General features: G+C 36.9%; 4 protein-coding genes across 4 annotated transcripts; all 4 read right to left on the bottom strand.

Annotated features, from left to right (window-relative positions):
• Positions 1-176: 176 nt before the first annotated feature.
• Positions 177-712, bottom strand: CBG19809 (the record flags this gene model as incomplete). The annotated part of the gene is made up of 4 exons (XM_002640693.1): positions 177-218; positions 285-397; positions 446-577; positions 625-712. The coding sequence occupies 4 exons, from the start codon at positions 710-712 to the stop codon at positions 177-179; spliced, it is 375 nt and encodes a 124-aa protein (XP_002640739.1).
• A 1,926-nt stretch (positions 713-2,638) lies between these two features.
• On the bottom strand, positions 2,639-5,992 carry Cbr-ces-2 (the record flags this gene model as incomplete). The annotated part of the gene is made up of 4 exons (XM_002640692.2): positions 2,639-2,953; positions 5,213-5,275; positions 5,402-5,605; positions 5,912-5,992. 4 exons carry the CDS (start codon positions 5,990-5,992, stop codon positions 2,639-2,641), a joined length of 663 nt encoding a protein of 220 aa, XP_002640738.2.
• Positions 5,993-10,294: 4,302 nt separating this feature from the next.
• On the bottom strand, positions 10,295-12,677 carry CBG19807 (the record flags this gene model as incomplete). The annotated part of the gene is made up of 7 exons (XM_002640691.1): positions 10,295-10,618; positions 10,748-11,248; positions 11,298-11,610; positions 11,722-11,938; positions 12,253-12,377; positions 12,424-12,509; positions 12,564-12,677. The coding sequence occupies 7 exons, from the start codon at positions 12,675-12,677 to the stop codon at positions 10,295-10,297; spliced, it is 1,680 nt and encodes a 559-aa protein (XP_002640737.1).
• Positions 12,678-12,879: 202 nt separating this feature from the next.
• CBG19806 lies at positions 12,880-14,663 on the bottom strand (the record flags this gene model as incomplete). The annotated part of the gene is made up of 3 exons (XM_002640690.1): positions 12,880-13,071; positions 13,773-14,153; positions 14,547-14,663. 3 exons carry the CDS (start codon positions 14,661-14,663, stop codon positions 12,880-12,882), a joined length of 690 nt encoding a protein of 229 aa, XP_002640736.1.
• Between the last annotated feature and the right edge of the window lie 545 nt (positions 14,664-15,208).

Here is a 15,208-nt window from a genome sequence, read left to right as displayed (position 1 = left end):
CATAAAAATGTGAACAGTTTGAATCAATTTTTAGAAGCTTGAAAATCTGTAAATTTGATTTCTAAAAAATTTGTGATTTCGACTTTTTTATTTTTTAAAAACTGTTCTGAAGAATACAATTTGCAATTTTTATAAATTTCTCAATTTCATTAATTAAAAAGACAATCCCTGCTTTCTCAATCATCGCATTCAGCCCGGTAGATTTTCACCTCCATAGGCTGAAATAAAATTTTTTTTAAAATATATATTTATTTTCTCAAGTTTCCCAAAAAAAATAGACTCACATCATCAACGATCGTTCCATTTATTGGCGATGTGTCATTGAAATTTCCAGAATCTTCTGGTAACGCCGAAGACGTCGTAGAGGATCCAGCTTCGGAGTTTTCAGAATTTTGTTCTGAAAATTAATTTTTTGAAAGTTCCAAAATAAAAAAGAGATACAAACTCTGAATACAATCCTTTCGAATGTTCTCCTCTTCCTCTGAATCTCCAACTTGTCTATCAATTTTCGTTTCATATAGATTTTTTGAGTTTTCAGAGATTATTGTGTTTTGTGGAGGGAATAAAAATTGGATATCTGAAAAACTCATGTTTTAAGCAGTTCTGATAAAATTTAAGTTTCACCTTTAATTTCGATTGGAAAGGTTTCAGCTACCAGGAAAAATCCAAAAGTCCCAAAAACCAGAAAAACTATTGTTGATTTTTGGAACATTTTCTGGAAAATTATAAATTTGAACCAAAGTTTTAAACATGAATTGAAAAAAATAATAGTCCAGAAACTACAAGAAAAAAAAGGACACATCGTCTGTTATTCATCTGGATAAAAAGAAAAAAAAACGAATAAATCAATGATAAGCAGGATTAAAAAGAATCAGATGGATAGGATATGACCTAGATGTTTTTGTCCTTAGCGTTCTTATCTTATCACCTATCATTAGGCGGATTTTTTAAAGGTTAGGAAAGTTTTAAGAAACTTTAAAACGTACCAAAAATGTTCTTTTAGTCAAAAAATCACAATAAATTACAAAAAAAAAGAATTTTAAGAATATTCAGAAAACGTTCAGTATTTATAGAAGCACACATCAGTTAGAGAAAAAGGTGACTCATCATTAATGTGATGATGTAATTTAAAAAGAAAACCAAAAATCAGAAATTTTTGAAATTCCAAAAAAAAGTAGTAGTTGTGAAATTTAAAACTTGGTTTTCAAACATCAATATAAGCTTTTTTGCGCTAAACTCGTAATTTTCAATTTTAGAAAAAATTTTTAAACCCGATTTATGAGAAAATCATCAGTATAAATAAAGGAATGAACCCCAAGAACTGAAGTGATTGCCAAATTTGAAAATTATCACGAAATCTGAATTTTTTGGTCCAAAAAAATTAATTTAAAATCCTATTTATGGGAAAATCATTTTTATAATGGAGTGGAATTTTCTTGTTGACATTCCATTTTCCCAGATGAAAAATCTGTCAGACCAAATTTGATCTACCGTAAAATTTGTGGAGATCAAATTTAATACCAAAAAAGTAACAAGCGAGGAGAGAAGAACGCGGCGGAGGCGCGTCAGTTGAACGTTTCAAGCTGGTATTTTAAAATTCGAATTTTCCGAAAATTCATGTTATTTTTTAGAAGTCCAGTTCCGAATCTTCCCGAAACCATAAAACAACTAGGTCATTTTTTATCGAAAAATGACTGAAAAAGAAGCCAAAAAACCATCATTTTTCTATTTCCTAAAAAAACTCCCACCTACTTAGTCAGCCAGTTTCCCCCAAGTAGAAAGCAAAAAGAAAGAAGTAAAAAAAAACAAAATCCAATCTTCTTCTCTCCCAATCCAAAGCAATTTGGTCAAAAGACAAAATAGAGAGAAAGAGGAAAAAACTGAGAGGATGAGTGTGTTTGTGTTCTTCGATTTCTCTCTTTTTTTTCCCCAATTTTCTTGAGATAGAAAACTTGAGACCTCTTTTCCGGTTTTATTGCCTTCCTCCCGAGTAGTGTGTCCCGATTTTTAATGGACGTCTTCTTTTTTGAAGTTGAGTAAAAAGGACGTTTTTCGATAATGGGTAACTTGAAGACATGAAAAAATAATTGAACTTCGAAATAAGGCCTCCATTCGGTCGGCAAATTCAGCCGACCGACCGACCGAGCTGACCGATCGGTCGGCGCGCCGACCGTTTTCGTGCATTTGTGCGTCAACATGCCAGTGAGTGTTTGCGTACGAAACATTGTATTTTACGACAAACCACTCACTAAATGCCTCGTTTGTCGTTAAAATAAAGCGCTTGTACGCAAATATAGGTATTTTAATGCGCAAAGGCACGAAAACGGTCGGCTGGGTCGGTCGGCGATTTTCGACCAACCGAAATGGAGGCTTCACTTCGATAATATCGAAGACGTACAACATTTTAAATCATTTAGAGGCAATTTTAGTGATAATCCAAATTCTGAAAAAAAGAATTTATTACAAATTTACAGTTTTCAAGCATATTAAAAAACGACTATCAGAAAAACCCGGGTGTGGTGTAACCTGATAGTTTCGAGGTAAATTTTGAAGACAAAAAAGATCATCGAATTTAATTAAAGCTAAATTAGAAATTTTGAAAACCGAAAAATTTTAAAATAATTAAATAATTTTGCTTTCAAATCTCAATAGTCGACTCATTTTTCGAATCATTCGGCGACGAATCCTCATCATGTGAGTCATGCGAATCATGGGATACTGTAGAATCGGCACAAGACGTTTCGGAATTCGTTGGTGATGGTTTGGAGAACAAAAGGAATCGCAGTTTGGCGGCTTCTTGTTGTAAAAGTTGAATTTGACCACGTAGCTGAAGGTTCTCTTGCTCTAGCTTTTGAGCTTTCGACGCTATCGCTTCCTCTTTCTGACGACGAGCATCTCTGGACCGTTTCGCGGCGTCATTGTTCTTTCGACGACGTTCGAAGTAGGCGGAGTCCTGAAATTTTATTGTTTTTAGACATTTTCAGATAAAATATAAATTCTTAAATTACAGAGCTTCAAAGAGAATATAAACATGTCCTACCGTATACACTCTAATAGAAGGCCACAAAAGCCACTAACTTTAATCCCACATATCTCGATTCTTGTGATAGATATCAAAAAATGGCTCACTGACAAAACGTTGCTGATATTATGATAAAAATTTTGTTAGTTGACTGCTTTTTGATATCTTCCACAGAAACCGAGATATACAAGCTCAAAGTTTACGGGGTGGGTGGCCTTCTAATAAAGTGTTTACTGTAGTTTTTTTTACTTTTCGTTTTACCTAAAGAGTGTCAAACGTATTTCAATTTGAAGAATTTTTTATGTTCTACACATATCAAATTTTATTTTTCATGGACAAACTTTGTCTTTAATGAGCTTGTGACCGCCTAGCTTACACCGGTCCCCAACTCAGCCTCAGTAAAAACCCAATCTATCACAATCTCTCTCTTCCCTCCAGCTGATATATCAAATATCAAAAGAAGCCTTTTCTTCTTCTTTATTCAAAAACCTTGGGGTTTCCGAACAGTTGTGTTTTGTGTAACCCCCCAGTTCTCGATGACCACCTCCCGAGGATGTGTAAAATGCGCGACCCTTCCAAAATTAACGATGGATGTAAAAAGTGTGTGCAATATTATGCCTTCTGGTCAGTTGAGAAGAGGCACAGTAATCCTAGCAGCAAGAAAGTGTGAGGATCACTTTGCAAATAGACGCTTTAGAACGGATTCGAGATGATATGTTGCAAAAAAGGGCAAATGACTGGGACCGGTTAGATGAAATACTAGGTATGCTGTTCGCATCTGAGCTATACGGCTGTAACCCTTAAATGGCGCATAGAAGTCGTTATATGAAACGTGGCGTGGCTAGAACTTCTAAAACTAACCAGATTTTAACTCATTTTGAAGTAATTTATGAATTTAGCTCAAAAATTCACATTTTACTGAGCTTGGTTAAAAATGAAACAACTTTTCGTCCAAAGAACCTTTTCTCCTGTTTCAAACGTTTTCCTTTGGATATGCAAATTCGCTCTACCGAAATGCCAAATCTTCATTTGAATATACAGTCCCTTGCAGCGAGATCCAATTGCGTAATCCTCTACCTGACCCGGTCAACCTCTCTTTTCCTATACAATGCACACCGCCCCGTCCGTATATTCAAATTCCGAGAGACAGGTACAGTAGCCCTCTTCCATTGCTCATCATAATTATTGCCGGTTGGCAACAGTTGGGTGGCGCTAAACAATGCCTTAATTGGGGATGTACTCTCCCGCATTTGTGTTTTTTGAATGTGTATGGGGGTGGGGGTTGACGGTAATTATTTATTAGCCGGGACCTGATGCTCATCATATTCTATTCAGACTGTGAGTGACAGCTAGGTGGCTACTGTAGATTAGCATATAAGATTGAACGGCTAATCTTTTGAAAATGAGTTATGCTTCTAGTTCAGGAATCATCAAGTCAAAAACTTTTAATTTAAATTTTAAACCTAATTGTATGCTCTAGAAATCTACTAACCACGATACCTAGCTTCAAGGGGTCTCTAGCTTATGGGGGTTACTCCCTTGTCTTTTAACTGTACCGAGATGGTCCGTTACCCCTCTTACGTCCGTTCCGGTCACTTTTTGGTAACAGACAGTTGTTGCGCAATCAAACAGGAGTCGAATTACGCAACACGAACTTGAGAACACACGTCTTCTGAGTGAGAAGACACTGGCAGAAGACGAGGATAGTATAAACAGAGAAGAGGGGAATATATGGATAAGAACAGTTAGAAGTCTAGTTCTAGAAGGAAATGAGATATAAGAGCGAAAACTGCGAACCTGGGAAGGAAAAGGTGCTCCAGAAGGCTTTAAAATTAGAATTCTCAAAGAATTAAAACGGGTTAACTATGCCGATGATAACAGACGAAGCTAAGAAAAATCACTCCACGAAGCTTCAAACTCAACTATTTCAAATAGTTTACAAAATTTGAAGATTTGATAAAACCTTGGCTCCCTAGCCATATAACTTATAGCTATAGGTACATTAATATGAATCGAAAAGGTATTTACACAACTAACCATAGCTATAACTTCCGTTATCTCATTTTCTAAGAACCACAGTAGTTAGTGGCTCATTAATAAAATGTGTAAAATTCAATTTCACACATTTAATCAGTTAACCATTTTTTGATATCACTCGCTGACGCCTAGATAATCTTCAGAAACACTCACCTTTTTCTCTTCTGGTATTGGACACGACGCCTTCCTAGATGGTGACCGTTGTGGGCTGGAGAACTGCAAACACCATAAGTTAGGGACAACCAAAAAAACAAAGAAATATTCTTGTTCAGTATTCTTTATACTTTTCAGGAAAATTGGAAAAATTCCAGGTTTTTTTTTCTATATTTCTCAAGAACCCACATGTGAACTACTAACGGTAGAAGATCTGCTAGAAACCGGACTGCTACACATAATCTCATCGTCCAATTTGATCTTCTTGGTCGGTGTCAAAAGCACGGACGTTGACGTCGGTAGACCTGCCGAATCAAATGGTACAATTCCCAATGGCGTCTCCAGATTTTTTTGGGATGCTGCAGCGGCTGCAGCAGCCAATCCGGTTAGATCCTGAAATTAAAAATGAATTGAAAATTCGGATTTTCTTCAGAGTTTTTAGCGTTTCCTAATAAGAGACATTTTTGTATTTTCACAAGAACTGTGATACCGTAAATCCTGTAATAGAAGGGCTCCAAAATTTTTAACTTCGAATCAATTTTTCTCGGTTCCTGTCAAAGGTATTAAAAAGTTGTCAACTGATAAGTTGGTTATCATAACATCAGAAGTTACTTGTCAGTTGACAGATTTTTGACATCTTTTACATGAAACCAGATAATAGCACAGTGTTAATATAGTTAGGGTAAAATCCGAAATTACCTGAAACGGGAAACCAAGTGAGCCGAGCAGAGGTTGTGCCTGATTCGAGAACAGTGCGGTGAGTGCTCTGTGAATATCCATCTGTGTGTCTGTTTTTGATTTTTGGGGGCTGAAAATATTGATAAGGCGTTTAGTTTTAGTATTTACAAAGTAATGAAGAGAGGTACGAGTTAGTGATAAGAAGCACATTGATAATCACTAAAAGATACGGTTGCCTGTGGTTACGTATAAGAGGAACATAATATGTTCTGGTGAGACAGGAAATTATAAAAATGTTAAAACACTGGCCAATAACACAGTAACACAACTTTCTTCCTAATCAAAAACTGTGTGTTTTTGAAGCGTTACAAAAGCATCTAGAAATGACTCAATTTGTCTGAAAATCTCAGAATACATTAAACAAAACTAGAGCTCTATTTTGTAATTGGCAGCTTTTTTCGGAAATCCAATTCTGAGGAGATATGGCACGTTGAATGGCGGCGCCGCCAATTGTGAGATCAGAAGACGTGCCTGCTTTATCCATCAAAAATTTGTCAAGAAAGGTGTCAACTACAAAAATACAGTTTTAGTTTTGTTTAGTTTTTTTCTAAAATTCACAGACAAATATAGAGGATATTAGCTGGATTTTGAGAGCCTTAATGCCGAAAAAATGACGGGAAATGTTTAAAGTCTTAAAGAATACGGTATATAGTCTTCTAGATCGAAGGGACCTTAGGATGTTAGGTAATAAAAATTGGAAGCTTTTAAAGAAAAGGGAAGCCTGAAAAATGTTCTTATGAAGCTCCCAGAGATCTTGGATCTCTTGGATCCTTCGGAAAAAAAGAATACCGTAGTCCTAGGACACTGGCACATTCAAAAAACAGCCCCGGGGGTCCCTTGGAGACAGCCTGTTGCACCACCGCCTGTCAGAAAGAGCCCCAGACTGAGTGATTGCGCACATCGGCTGTCTCGAGGGGGGTCTCTTCTTCCCGCCCCCTTGACAAGAGGTCACGACCGGCCAAAGAGAGTGGCAACAGTGCGCAACGGTAGGGGGACAAAATAGTAGAGGAATTGAAGAGAGTGGTATGCGATGGCATTTGAATCTATTCCGGGGGTCCTCTATTCAAATGTGTGCAATGGAATGGGGACCATTTTCCGTCTGTTGACGAGGAGGGGCGGCTCTTCAGAAGGTGTGGGGGGATGGAAGACACGGGGGGTTATATTGTTAGGTAACAGACGGTGTTAGGTAATAATAGCTTATAATTATTTGAATGGAAAGGAAGAGTGAAATGGGTGGAAATAAGGGTTCCAGGATATTTCGAAATCTCTCTAATATATGGTTGAGTCTATCCTCCGAACTTTTTTAGTTTTTGGAACTTTAAGGGATCAAGAGAATTGCATAAATTTAAAAAATGGGACCTTGTAGGAAAATTGAAAATTCGAAAACATAAAAATTTCTAGAAAAACAAGGTTCTAGGTTTCCGTTTTTGAGTGAAACTTAAAGAAATTGAAAGAAATTGAAATCGCCCTCTCCAAAAAATTCCACGTATTGAAAAAATATGAGTTCTCTGGGAAATGCGTCTCTTTGAATGTTTATTGTTGGATAATTTTCACTGGCACCTTCTCTCTGGTAAGAAGCCCTTTGCATTCCGCTGCTAGTTCTTTTCTCTTTTGCTTTTTTCTGTCGATTGGTCCGATGCGAAAAAAGTACTAAAAGACCCTAAGGGTCGCCATGTTTCCGGGTTCATGGCTAGGTGTTCTATCACTGAACGTCCCCGAGTAGCAGAAGATTTTATCAAAGATTAAAAAAATTGAGACAACAATGAAAAGCGATTATGCAATGTGGCTTCTTATCAGGAAGAAGGAGCTTCTGAAAATTAACCGACAATGGTCTCCGAAAAGAGGGGTTTTTCGGCTGACTTCTAGTTTTTTTTGTTAGGGGGTGGGGGACCCCTCCCTCCACGCCCTATGGGTTTTAGATCCCATTGGTCAAATAAACCTTTTTTCCCTTTCATGTACTGAGCCTCTACGTGGCGAAAGGGATCAACAGATTAGTTTCTAGTCTGGCTAATCAGTACACTATTCGAACTCTGTTTTTTTTTCTTGAAATAAATTTTTTTTATAATGAAAGTTGTGATTTTTCTGTCGTTTTAGACAATTTTCAGGAGTCTGGAGCTTGTCTGTCAGGTTTCCAATCACTTTGCATATTTTGATAACAGTGCATTCAAACAGCTTTTAAGAAATTAAAAAATTCATAAATCTTCAAAATTCCATTTTTTGAAATCTTCAACATTTTCTCATTTTCTTAATCGATGTCCAATTTGAGACTAATAGCTCCACAAAGAGCGGATGTCTCTTAATTCAAAAACCCAAAAGTGTCATTTTTCGGTATTCACAATATCCCATTACTGTAGGAATTCAAAAAGAGCAGACACATTAAAAAAAAAAACGAAAAATCTCCATTTTTCTGACCCAAATGAATAGGTAATATATTGCGTAATTGGGAAGAGAGAGAGAGAGAGAGAGAGAGAGAGAGAGGGGAATACCAATTTGAGAGAGAACCTTTTACTTCAACAGGGGCAAAGTTTGATCCTAATTATCTTGATTCCATCATTTCTCCGTTAATTACTTTTTGATATCTCTTTTGGAAAATAAGATAGTTTGAGTTCAATTTCAATAGCCTATAACAAGGTTTCAAGCTTTTTTGGAATTTTATGGATCTATGAATTTCACTCAATAACTTGTTCATGTATAACCCTGGCCTAGTCAAGTACCGCCCCCATTAGCTCTCCACAAGTGGTTACTGTAAGAGAGCACATGTGTTGAGCGAAGGGGTCCTTCCCCTTGGCGGTTTACCGCAAAGGGACCCCACCGACAAAAAAGGAGGGGGACCCATCGAATTATAATTTAGGGACCATCCATAAAGGGAATTATCTAGAAAAGTGAAGAAGCCGTTTTGCTAGGTTAGATTCTCTTATCCACCACTTGTCAATCATCCTAAAGAAAATAATGAATGAGGAAAAAAGAGACAATGGAGCAGCCTCACCGTGAGGGTTTTGGATTTATAAGGAATGCAAATGAGATGGTTTTGACAAAAAGAAGAATACAATTTGAATCAGTTATAAGGACACTGATCCACGTTGACCTCAATTATCTCGATTCCTGTAACAGATATCAAAAAGTTGTAAATTAATAAAACACGCGAAATCAAATGTTACACATTTTACTAGTTGACAATATTCTGATAACTTTTACAAAAACCCAGATAATTTAGGTCAAACCTTGGCTCCGCCCACATCCCCTTATGGCAGACAGTACCGCGGTGTTTAGTTCCGTAATTTGCTTCAAACTTCAAATAGAATTCAACCCACAAAATCAGAAGCTTTATTGCTTCATACAACTATTTCTGCCAGCGGATTTCAACGTCTTCTGTCTAAAAATCAAAAACTCCAGGTTACTAAAATTCTATATCATTTTAAAAAGCTTTTCAAGATTTATAATTTTTTAACTGAGTCGCTACTCAGTCAGCGTCCAATCTTGGCTCGGCTGTCATGAGATATTCAAATAAGCGCATCCCATCCCATTAGTAATTCCGATATATCCCCTCTTTCCATGCCTTTCCATTATTACCTGTATATGTCCCCTCTTATCCCGGTCATATTTGTATGACCTCGTAATGCACGAGTTGTGAGGAACAGTCCGTCTCTTTTTTTAAAGGCACAGAGTGACGGACCATTACAGTTGTTTGCTCATCCTCTTTGTAACTTTAGGGGGACTTTTTGTTTGTATACCGAGCTCCAAGTTTGAAAAAAGTCATGGAAAGTTGGTTTATAGGATCCCACCCAAACTTTTAGCTCAATTTTTTCAATTTTTTGAGAAAGATATCAAAATTTTGTCTATTGATAAAGTATTTGTCATAATATCAGCAATATTTCATTAATTGACAAATTTTTAGTATCTCTAGAGATAATTGATCTCAAAGTCAAGCATAGGTTGAGCTAAGCTGGCACACCACCGACCGAGGGCGTATAGAGCACTGTAGAGCTTTGAGCTCAATTATCTCAATTGCTATAGAAGGTATCAAAAAGTGGTTAACTGATAAAAAAGTTGGTAATATTATGACAAAAACTTTGTCAGTTGACACATTTTTGGTATCTCTCATAGGAATCGAGATAATTGAGCTCAATTATCTCGGTTTTTATGAGAGATATCAAAAAGCTGTCAATTGATAAAATATTTATCATGATGTCCCAATGTTTTATCAGTTGACAGATTTTTGATATCTTTTACAGGGCTCAAAGATGACGGTTTGGGTGAGCTTCTTTAGGAAATACGGTAACTTTTTAAAAAAAATTTAGACCGAAATTTAAAATTCATTCTATATTCTCATATTCCAATTAAAGTTCACTGAGCCTTCTCTGACTTGCTCGTCTCCTCATCACTATCCGATTCCGTCTCCTCGGCCATTTGTCGCAACTTTTTACGTCGAATCTTTCCAGACTGAGTTTTCGGAATCTCATCGACAAATTTATAGACGTCGATCCATTTATAGGATGACAACTTTTGACGAATAAAGTCCGTCAGCTCGACTTCTGTCAGTGTGTGATCTTTTTTGACAACAAACGCCATTGGAGACTCTCCTTTGTGCTCATCGGGCATTCCAATAACAGCACAATCCTTGACTTTTGAGTGGAGAAGAAGGACGTCTTCGATTTCCACTGGAGGTACCTGGAAAATTAATGAAGCTAGAAAAAATATTGTAAATTGGAAATTGTAGGAAATTTCATGATAATCATTTTTGTAATTTATAAAACTTAGCTAGAAAATGTTGTTCTTGAGATATAGACAAAAACTCACCTGCATTCCATTAACTTTAATCAGCTCCTTAATCCGCCCCGTCACATGAACCCTTCCCTTCTCATCAATCGATCCTAAATCTCCAGTTTTCAAAAATCCATCACTATCAATGATATCTGCTTCTTCCTGTCTCAAGTATCCCTTCATAATTGTCGGACCACGAAAACACAACTGTCCAACTTTTTCAGTTCCAGTAACTTCTTTTTGCTGTTTATCAATGACTTTCATCTCATAATTCGATGCCAAATGCCCGACAGTTTCAAAGCTGTTCCCATATTCGAATCTTGGCAAAGTCGTGAATTGCACCATTTCTGTCATACCGTACGCCTGACAAAGCCACGTGGAAGGGAATCTCTTTTTGACTTCTACTAGGAGTTGTGAGCCGGCTGTTGCTCCTGCGGACATGATCACTTTTAGATATGGAGCAGTGTTGAAAATTGGGACCATTGGGTCCTTGGCAAGAACAATCAGCATTGGTGGGACCAGCCACGCGAGTTTGACCTGGAAATATGAAATTCAAAAAATAGTAATTTTCAAAAATCAATGTTACCTTATAAAACTTGATACGATTGAGCATAACTGTTGTGTCAAACTTTTTGAACACGATTCCAGTCATTCCAAGTAGAATAGTCTCCAACATAGTGTTGAGACCGTACGCATGGTACCACGGCAACAAAAGTACAGTATGCTCCTTCTGCCACGTGGCAGTGTTTCCTTTCCCAAACATTGCTGGAGCCAGCTCTTGCTCCATATGATTTTTGGCAATGTCCAACATTGCTCCAATATTCCGATGAGTTAGGAGACATCCCTTGGGTCTTCCAGTCGTTCCAGACGAGTAGGGGAGAAGGGCGATGGAGTCCATGCTGGAAAAATATTTTAAAATCAAAAAGAGCTACAAAAAATGGTCAACTCTAAAATTTTTCTTCGTTGAACTTTCAAGTTTTTGAGATAAATCAATTTCTGGATGAACCAACCTGACTTTGACATCAATCGGCTGATCTGGTGTTTGTGTCAGTTCTACAAAATCCAGAACATTCTCTGGGAATTCGGTTCTGACTGGAAATGTTCGCAAACAAATGATTTTTCGAACTCCTGGACACTGGGAAGTTGCTCTGCGGATACGTTCCAAACGATCTTCATCGGTGAACACGATGCAAGAGTTTGAGTCGCAAAATTGCATTTTTAGCTCGTCTGAAATTCATTTACAAAAGTTTGTTTCAAATTGTAGGATTTGAAGCTGATCTGGTTTTTGAGATACTGTAAAACCTGGAGTGTCAACTTTGAGCTCAATTATCTCGGCTCCTATGCGATGTATCAAAAATGTGTCAACTAATAAAATGTTTGCGATATTATGATAAAAAATTTATCAGTTGACAAAATTTTGATATCTTTTACAGGAATTGAGATAAATTGGCTCAAAGTCAAAAGTTAGGGGGTTCTTCTTTTACAGGTTCTATCACAGGTTACTTTTTCGCCTTCCAAACAGTCTAACGTTAAAAACTGACAATCCGTGAAAATTGCACTGGCATTTGACATCGCCCCTCCACACTTCATCACAGCCAACATCGCAATCAGGAATTCTGGACAATTCGGAAATGCTTGCGCTGCAACGTCACCAGGCTTGAATCCTCTGAAAACGAAAACTCGCTCTATTGAACTCTTTCAAATATTTTCACAATTTGATTAAAGCAGACGCCAAGCTGTTCACAGTAGGCTCCACATCTCGATAGTATTTCTTTTTTGTAGTAGTCTCGGCGTCGAGCTGGAATTTTTTGAAATTTTTCGAAAATCTGAAATTTCCATGGAGCGCGCTTACAAAAATGACAGAATCCTTGTTGGCAGTTGAGTGGGCGCGACAAGCCTCGAAAATTTTTTCGTGTATCGGCAAATCCGACAGCTTCATCGGCGCTGATTTCGATTTGAAAACCATTCTTGAATGAAAAAATTTTTTTTGGCTTTTTTTATCTTTCAAATTACCGCGAATCCTTTCTGACGAAAATTTAGTGTAGTTGTGAGAGAATGACGGATTTATTTTCAAGGGTTAATTGACTTTTACACATATGCAAAAAACTGTTGTAGGGGTTTAGAGAAGTTTACGATTTTAAAAATATCACAAATCAAAATTTTGAAATTCAGGCCAAATGGCGATTGATGACATCGTCGAGTGCATATTCCAATGACTCATTAGTCCCTTTCATTTGACCAATAACCTCACGAGCCCATTTGAAATACTCGGTGACCCTCTTCTTATCCCAACCGATTGGCGCCTTTCGTTCCAGATCACGAAGATTGTAGAGTTTGTCAGCAAGATGGACTAGTTTGGCCTGGAATAGATAGATTATTTTGAAAACTAAGAATTTATTAATTTTCCTTATTTTTGAACTTTCGAAAATTTTAAACTCTACCGTATTCCCTCTAATAGTACTCCATCGCGAACCATAAACTTTGAGACCGATTATCTCGGTTCCTATAAGAGATATCGAAATTTTGTTCACTGATAACATATTGGTGACATTATGATAAATAATTTATCAGTTTACAATTGCTCGATATCTCGAATAAGAACCGAGATAATTGATCTCAAAATTGCCGGCTTTTCTGATTGCAAAATACTAGCGGGCAAACGTTGGCAACTTTGGCAGCTTATATCTCAAAAACCATGAACGCTATTTGAAAATTGAAAATCACAAAATGATCCTTTTAAAATTTCTAAAACGACGTACTTCATAAAATTCACAAAGTCACTTTAGTTTGGGAATTATGCATCTTTACAGTATACAAGCTCATCATAGCCTGGGTTTGTAGTCTACGTCTCTTTAAAGGCGCATATCTCCAAAGCTAGAAAAGTTATGGAAAAACTATTAAATAAAAAACATGTGAATTTTTGTGATCTATCAACATTTTAGTAATTTCAAACGTTTTCCTAGCTAATCTAATTGCGGAGATACCAGCCATTTTTTAAACAAGCTGGTTGACCGTAAACCATAAAGCTAGACAAAAACATTTAAAGAACTACAGTACCCACCCGATGACTATGCTTTCCATAGTTCTCAATTTGAAGCTTCTTCCTTTCCTGCTTCGCGAGTCCCTTATCATCCGTACACTCCTTAACCACTTCCAAAACTTCATCTCCAAACTCCTTCTGAATCTCTTCCAACGTCGTTTTCGTATCCTCCACAACATCATGAAGAACAGCTCCAGCCAGTGTCACCGGATCATAAACCTTTGCTTCGTTCGTCAAAATATACATTACTCCAATCGGATGATTGATATATGGTGTTGCATTGTCCTTACGCTTCTGATGACGATGACGACGGGCGGCGAAGTCTGCCGCCTTCATTACCAAATTCCAGTCGACTAGTTCGGTATCTTGTTTTAGTGGTTTTTCAGGCTTTTTGTAGTCATCCTCGTCATCAACTAAAAAGAGTTGGGTTGATTTAGCTCTTCTAGATTAAAGGCGCATATCTCGAAAGTCATAATACATAGCTAGAAAGATTTTTCAAATTACAAAAATGTTTATCATAAAATTTACTATATTTTTTTGATTTATAAAATTTTTCTAGTATTTCGGGTCTTTGAGATATGCGCCTTTAAAGCGGCGAAAACCGCTCTTCACTCATCTGCAATAGGAAGGTGCTCTTCTAAGTTTCTTGTATATCTCGAAAACTAAAATAGCTAGAACATTTTTTCAATTAACACAAATGGTCCTCTTAAAATTTCCTACATTTTACATTTTACAAAACTTTTCTAGCCTTTCTAGTTCTTGAGATATGCGCCTTTAAAAAGTGCCTAAACTCACAAATTCCATCTTCTTCTCCATCTCCAAATCATCCTTTTCTTCTCCTTTCGGTTTTTCCAACTCAGGATACATTCCTTCAAATTCCACTAATTTTTCCTCGTGCTTCTTATCGACCATTCTAAAATTTTAAGAAATAAAAATTCTCAGATTCTAGGCTATAAGAAGAGAGAACCGTACAGAAAGGGATATAAAATGAAGAATAGGTGGGAATTGAAAATCGCCGCCTTCAGCTAAAAAAGAAAAGTGAAACGAAAACTGGTTCAATCTTGTGTCCTTTTTCTCTCTGAGCCTCTCATTTATCCACACTATTTATGTTTCTAGTGTAAAATTAGTCGTGAAAGGATGATGCTGTTTGAAGATTACGAAATCGGACGAAAAAAAACAGTAAACAATTTTCTTGGCGGGAAACATTGGGAAATTGAGGGAGAGAGAATAGGAGAACGGGTTCTGACAAGGCATTTTACAAAAGAAAAAAGTCTAAAAGTTCCAAGAATTGTCGGTAAAACTTTTTTGGATAACCTAGACCACCAAAAAATGATGTTTAATTGAAAAAAAAATGTCTGAACCATGAGTACCTTAATTCCTTTCAGGTCAATTATCTCAATTTCTATGAGAGGCTAAGTTTGAGCAACGCACTCGCACCCCGCCGACCGATGGCTTAT

The sequence above is a fragment of the Caenorhabditis briggsae genome, assembly GCF_000004555.2.
Source record: "Caenorhabditis briggsae complete genome, chrI, whole genome shotgun sequence".
NCBI classification, from domain to species: Eukaryota; Metazoa; Nematoda; class Chromadorea; order Rhabditida; family Rhabditidae; genus Caenorhabditis; species Caenorhabditis briggsae.
This window is presented reverse-complemented; position numbering and strand designations above follow the sequence as displayed.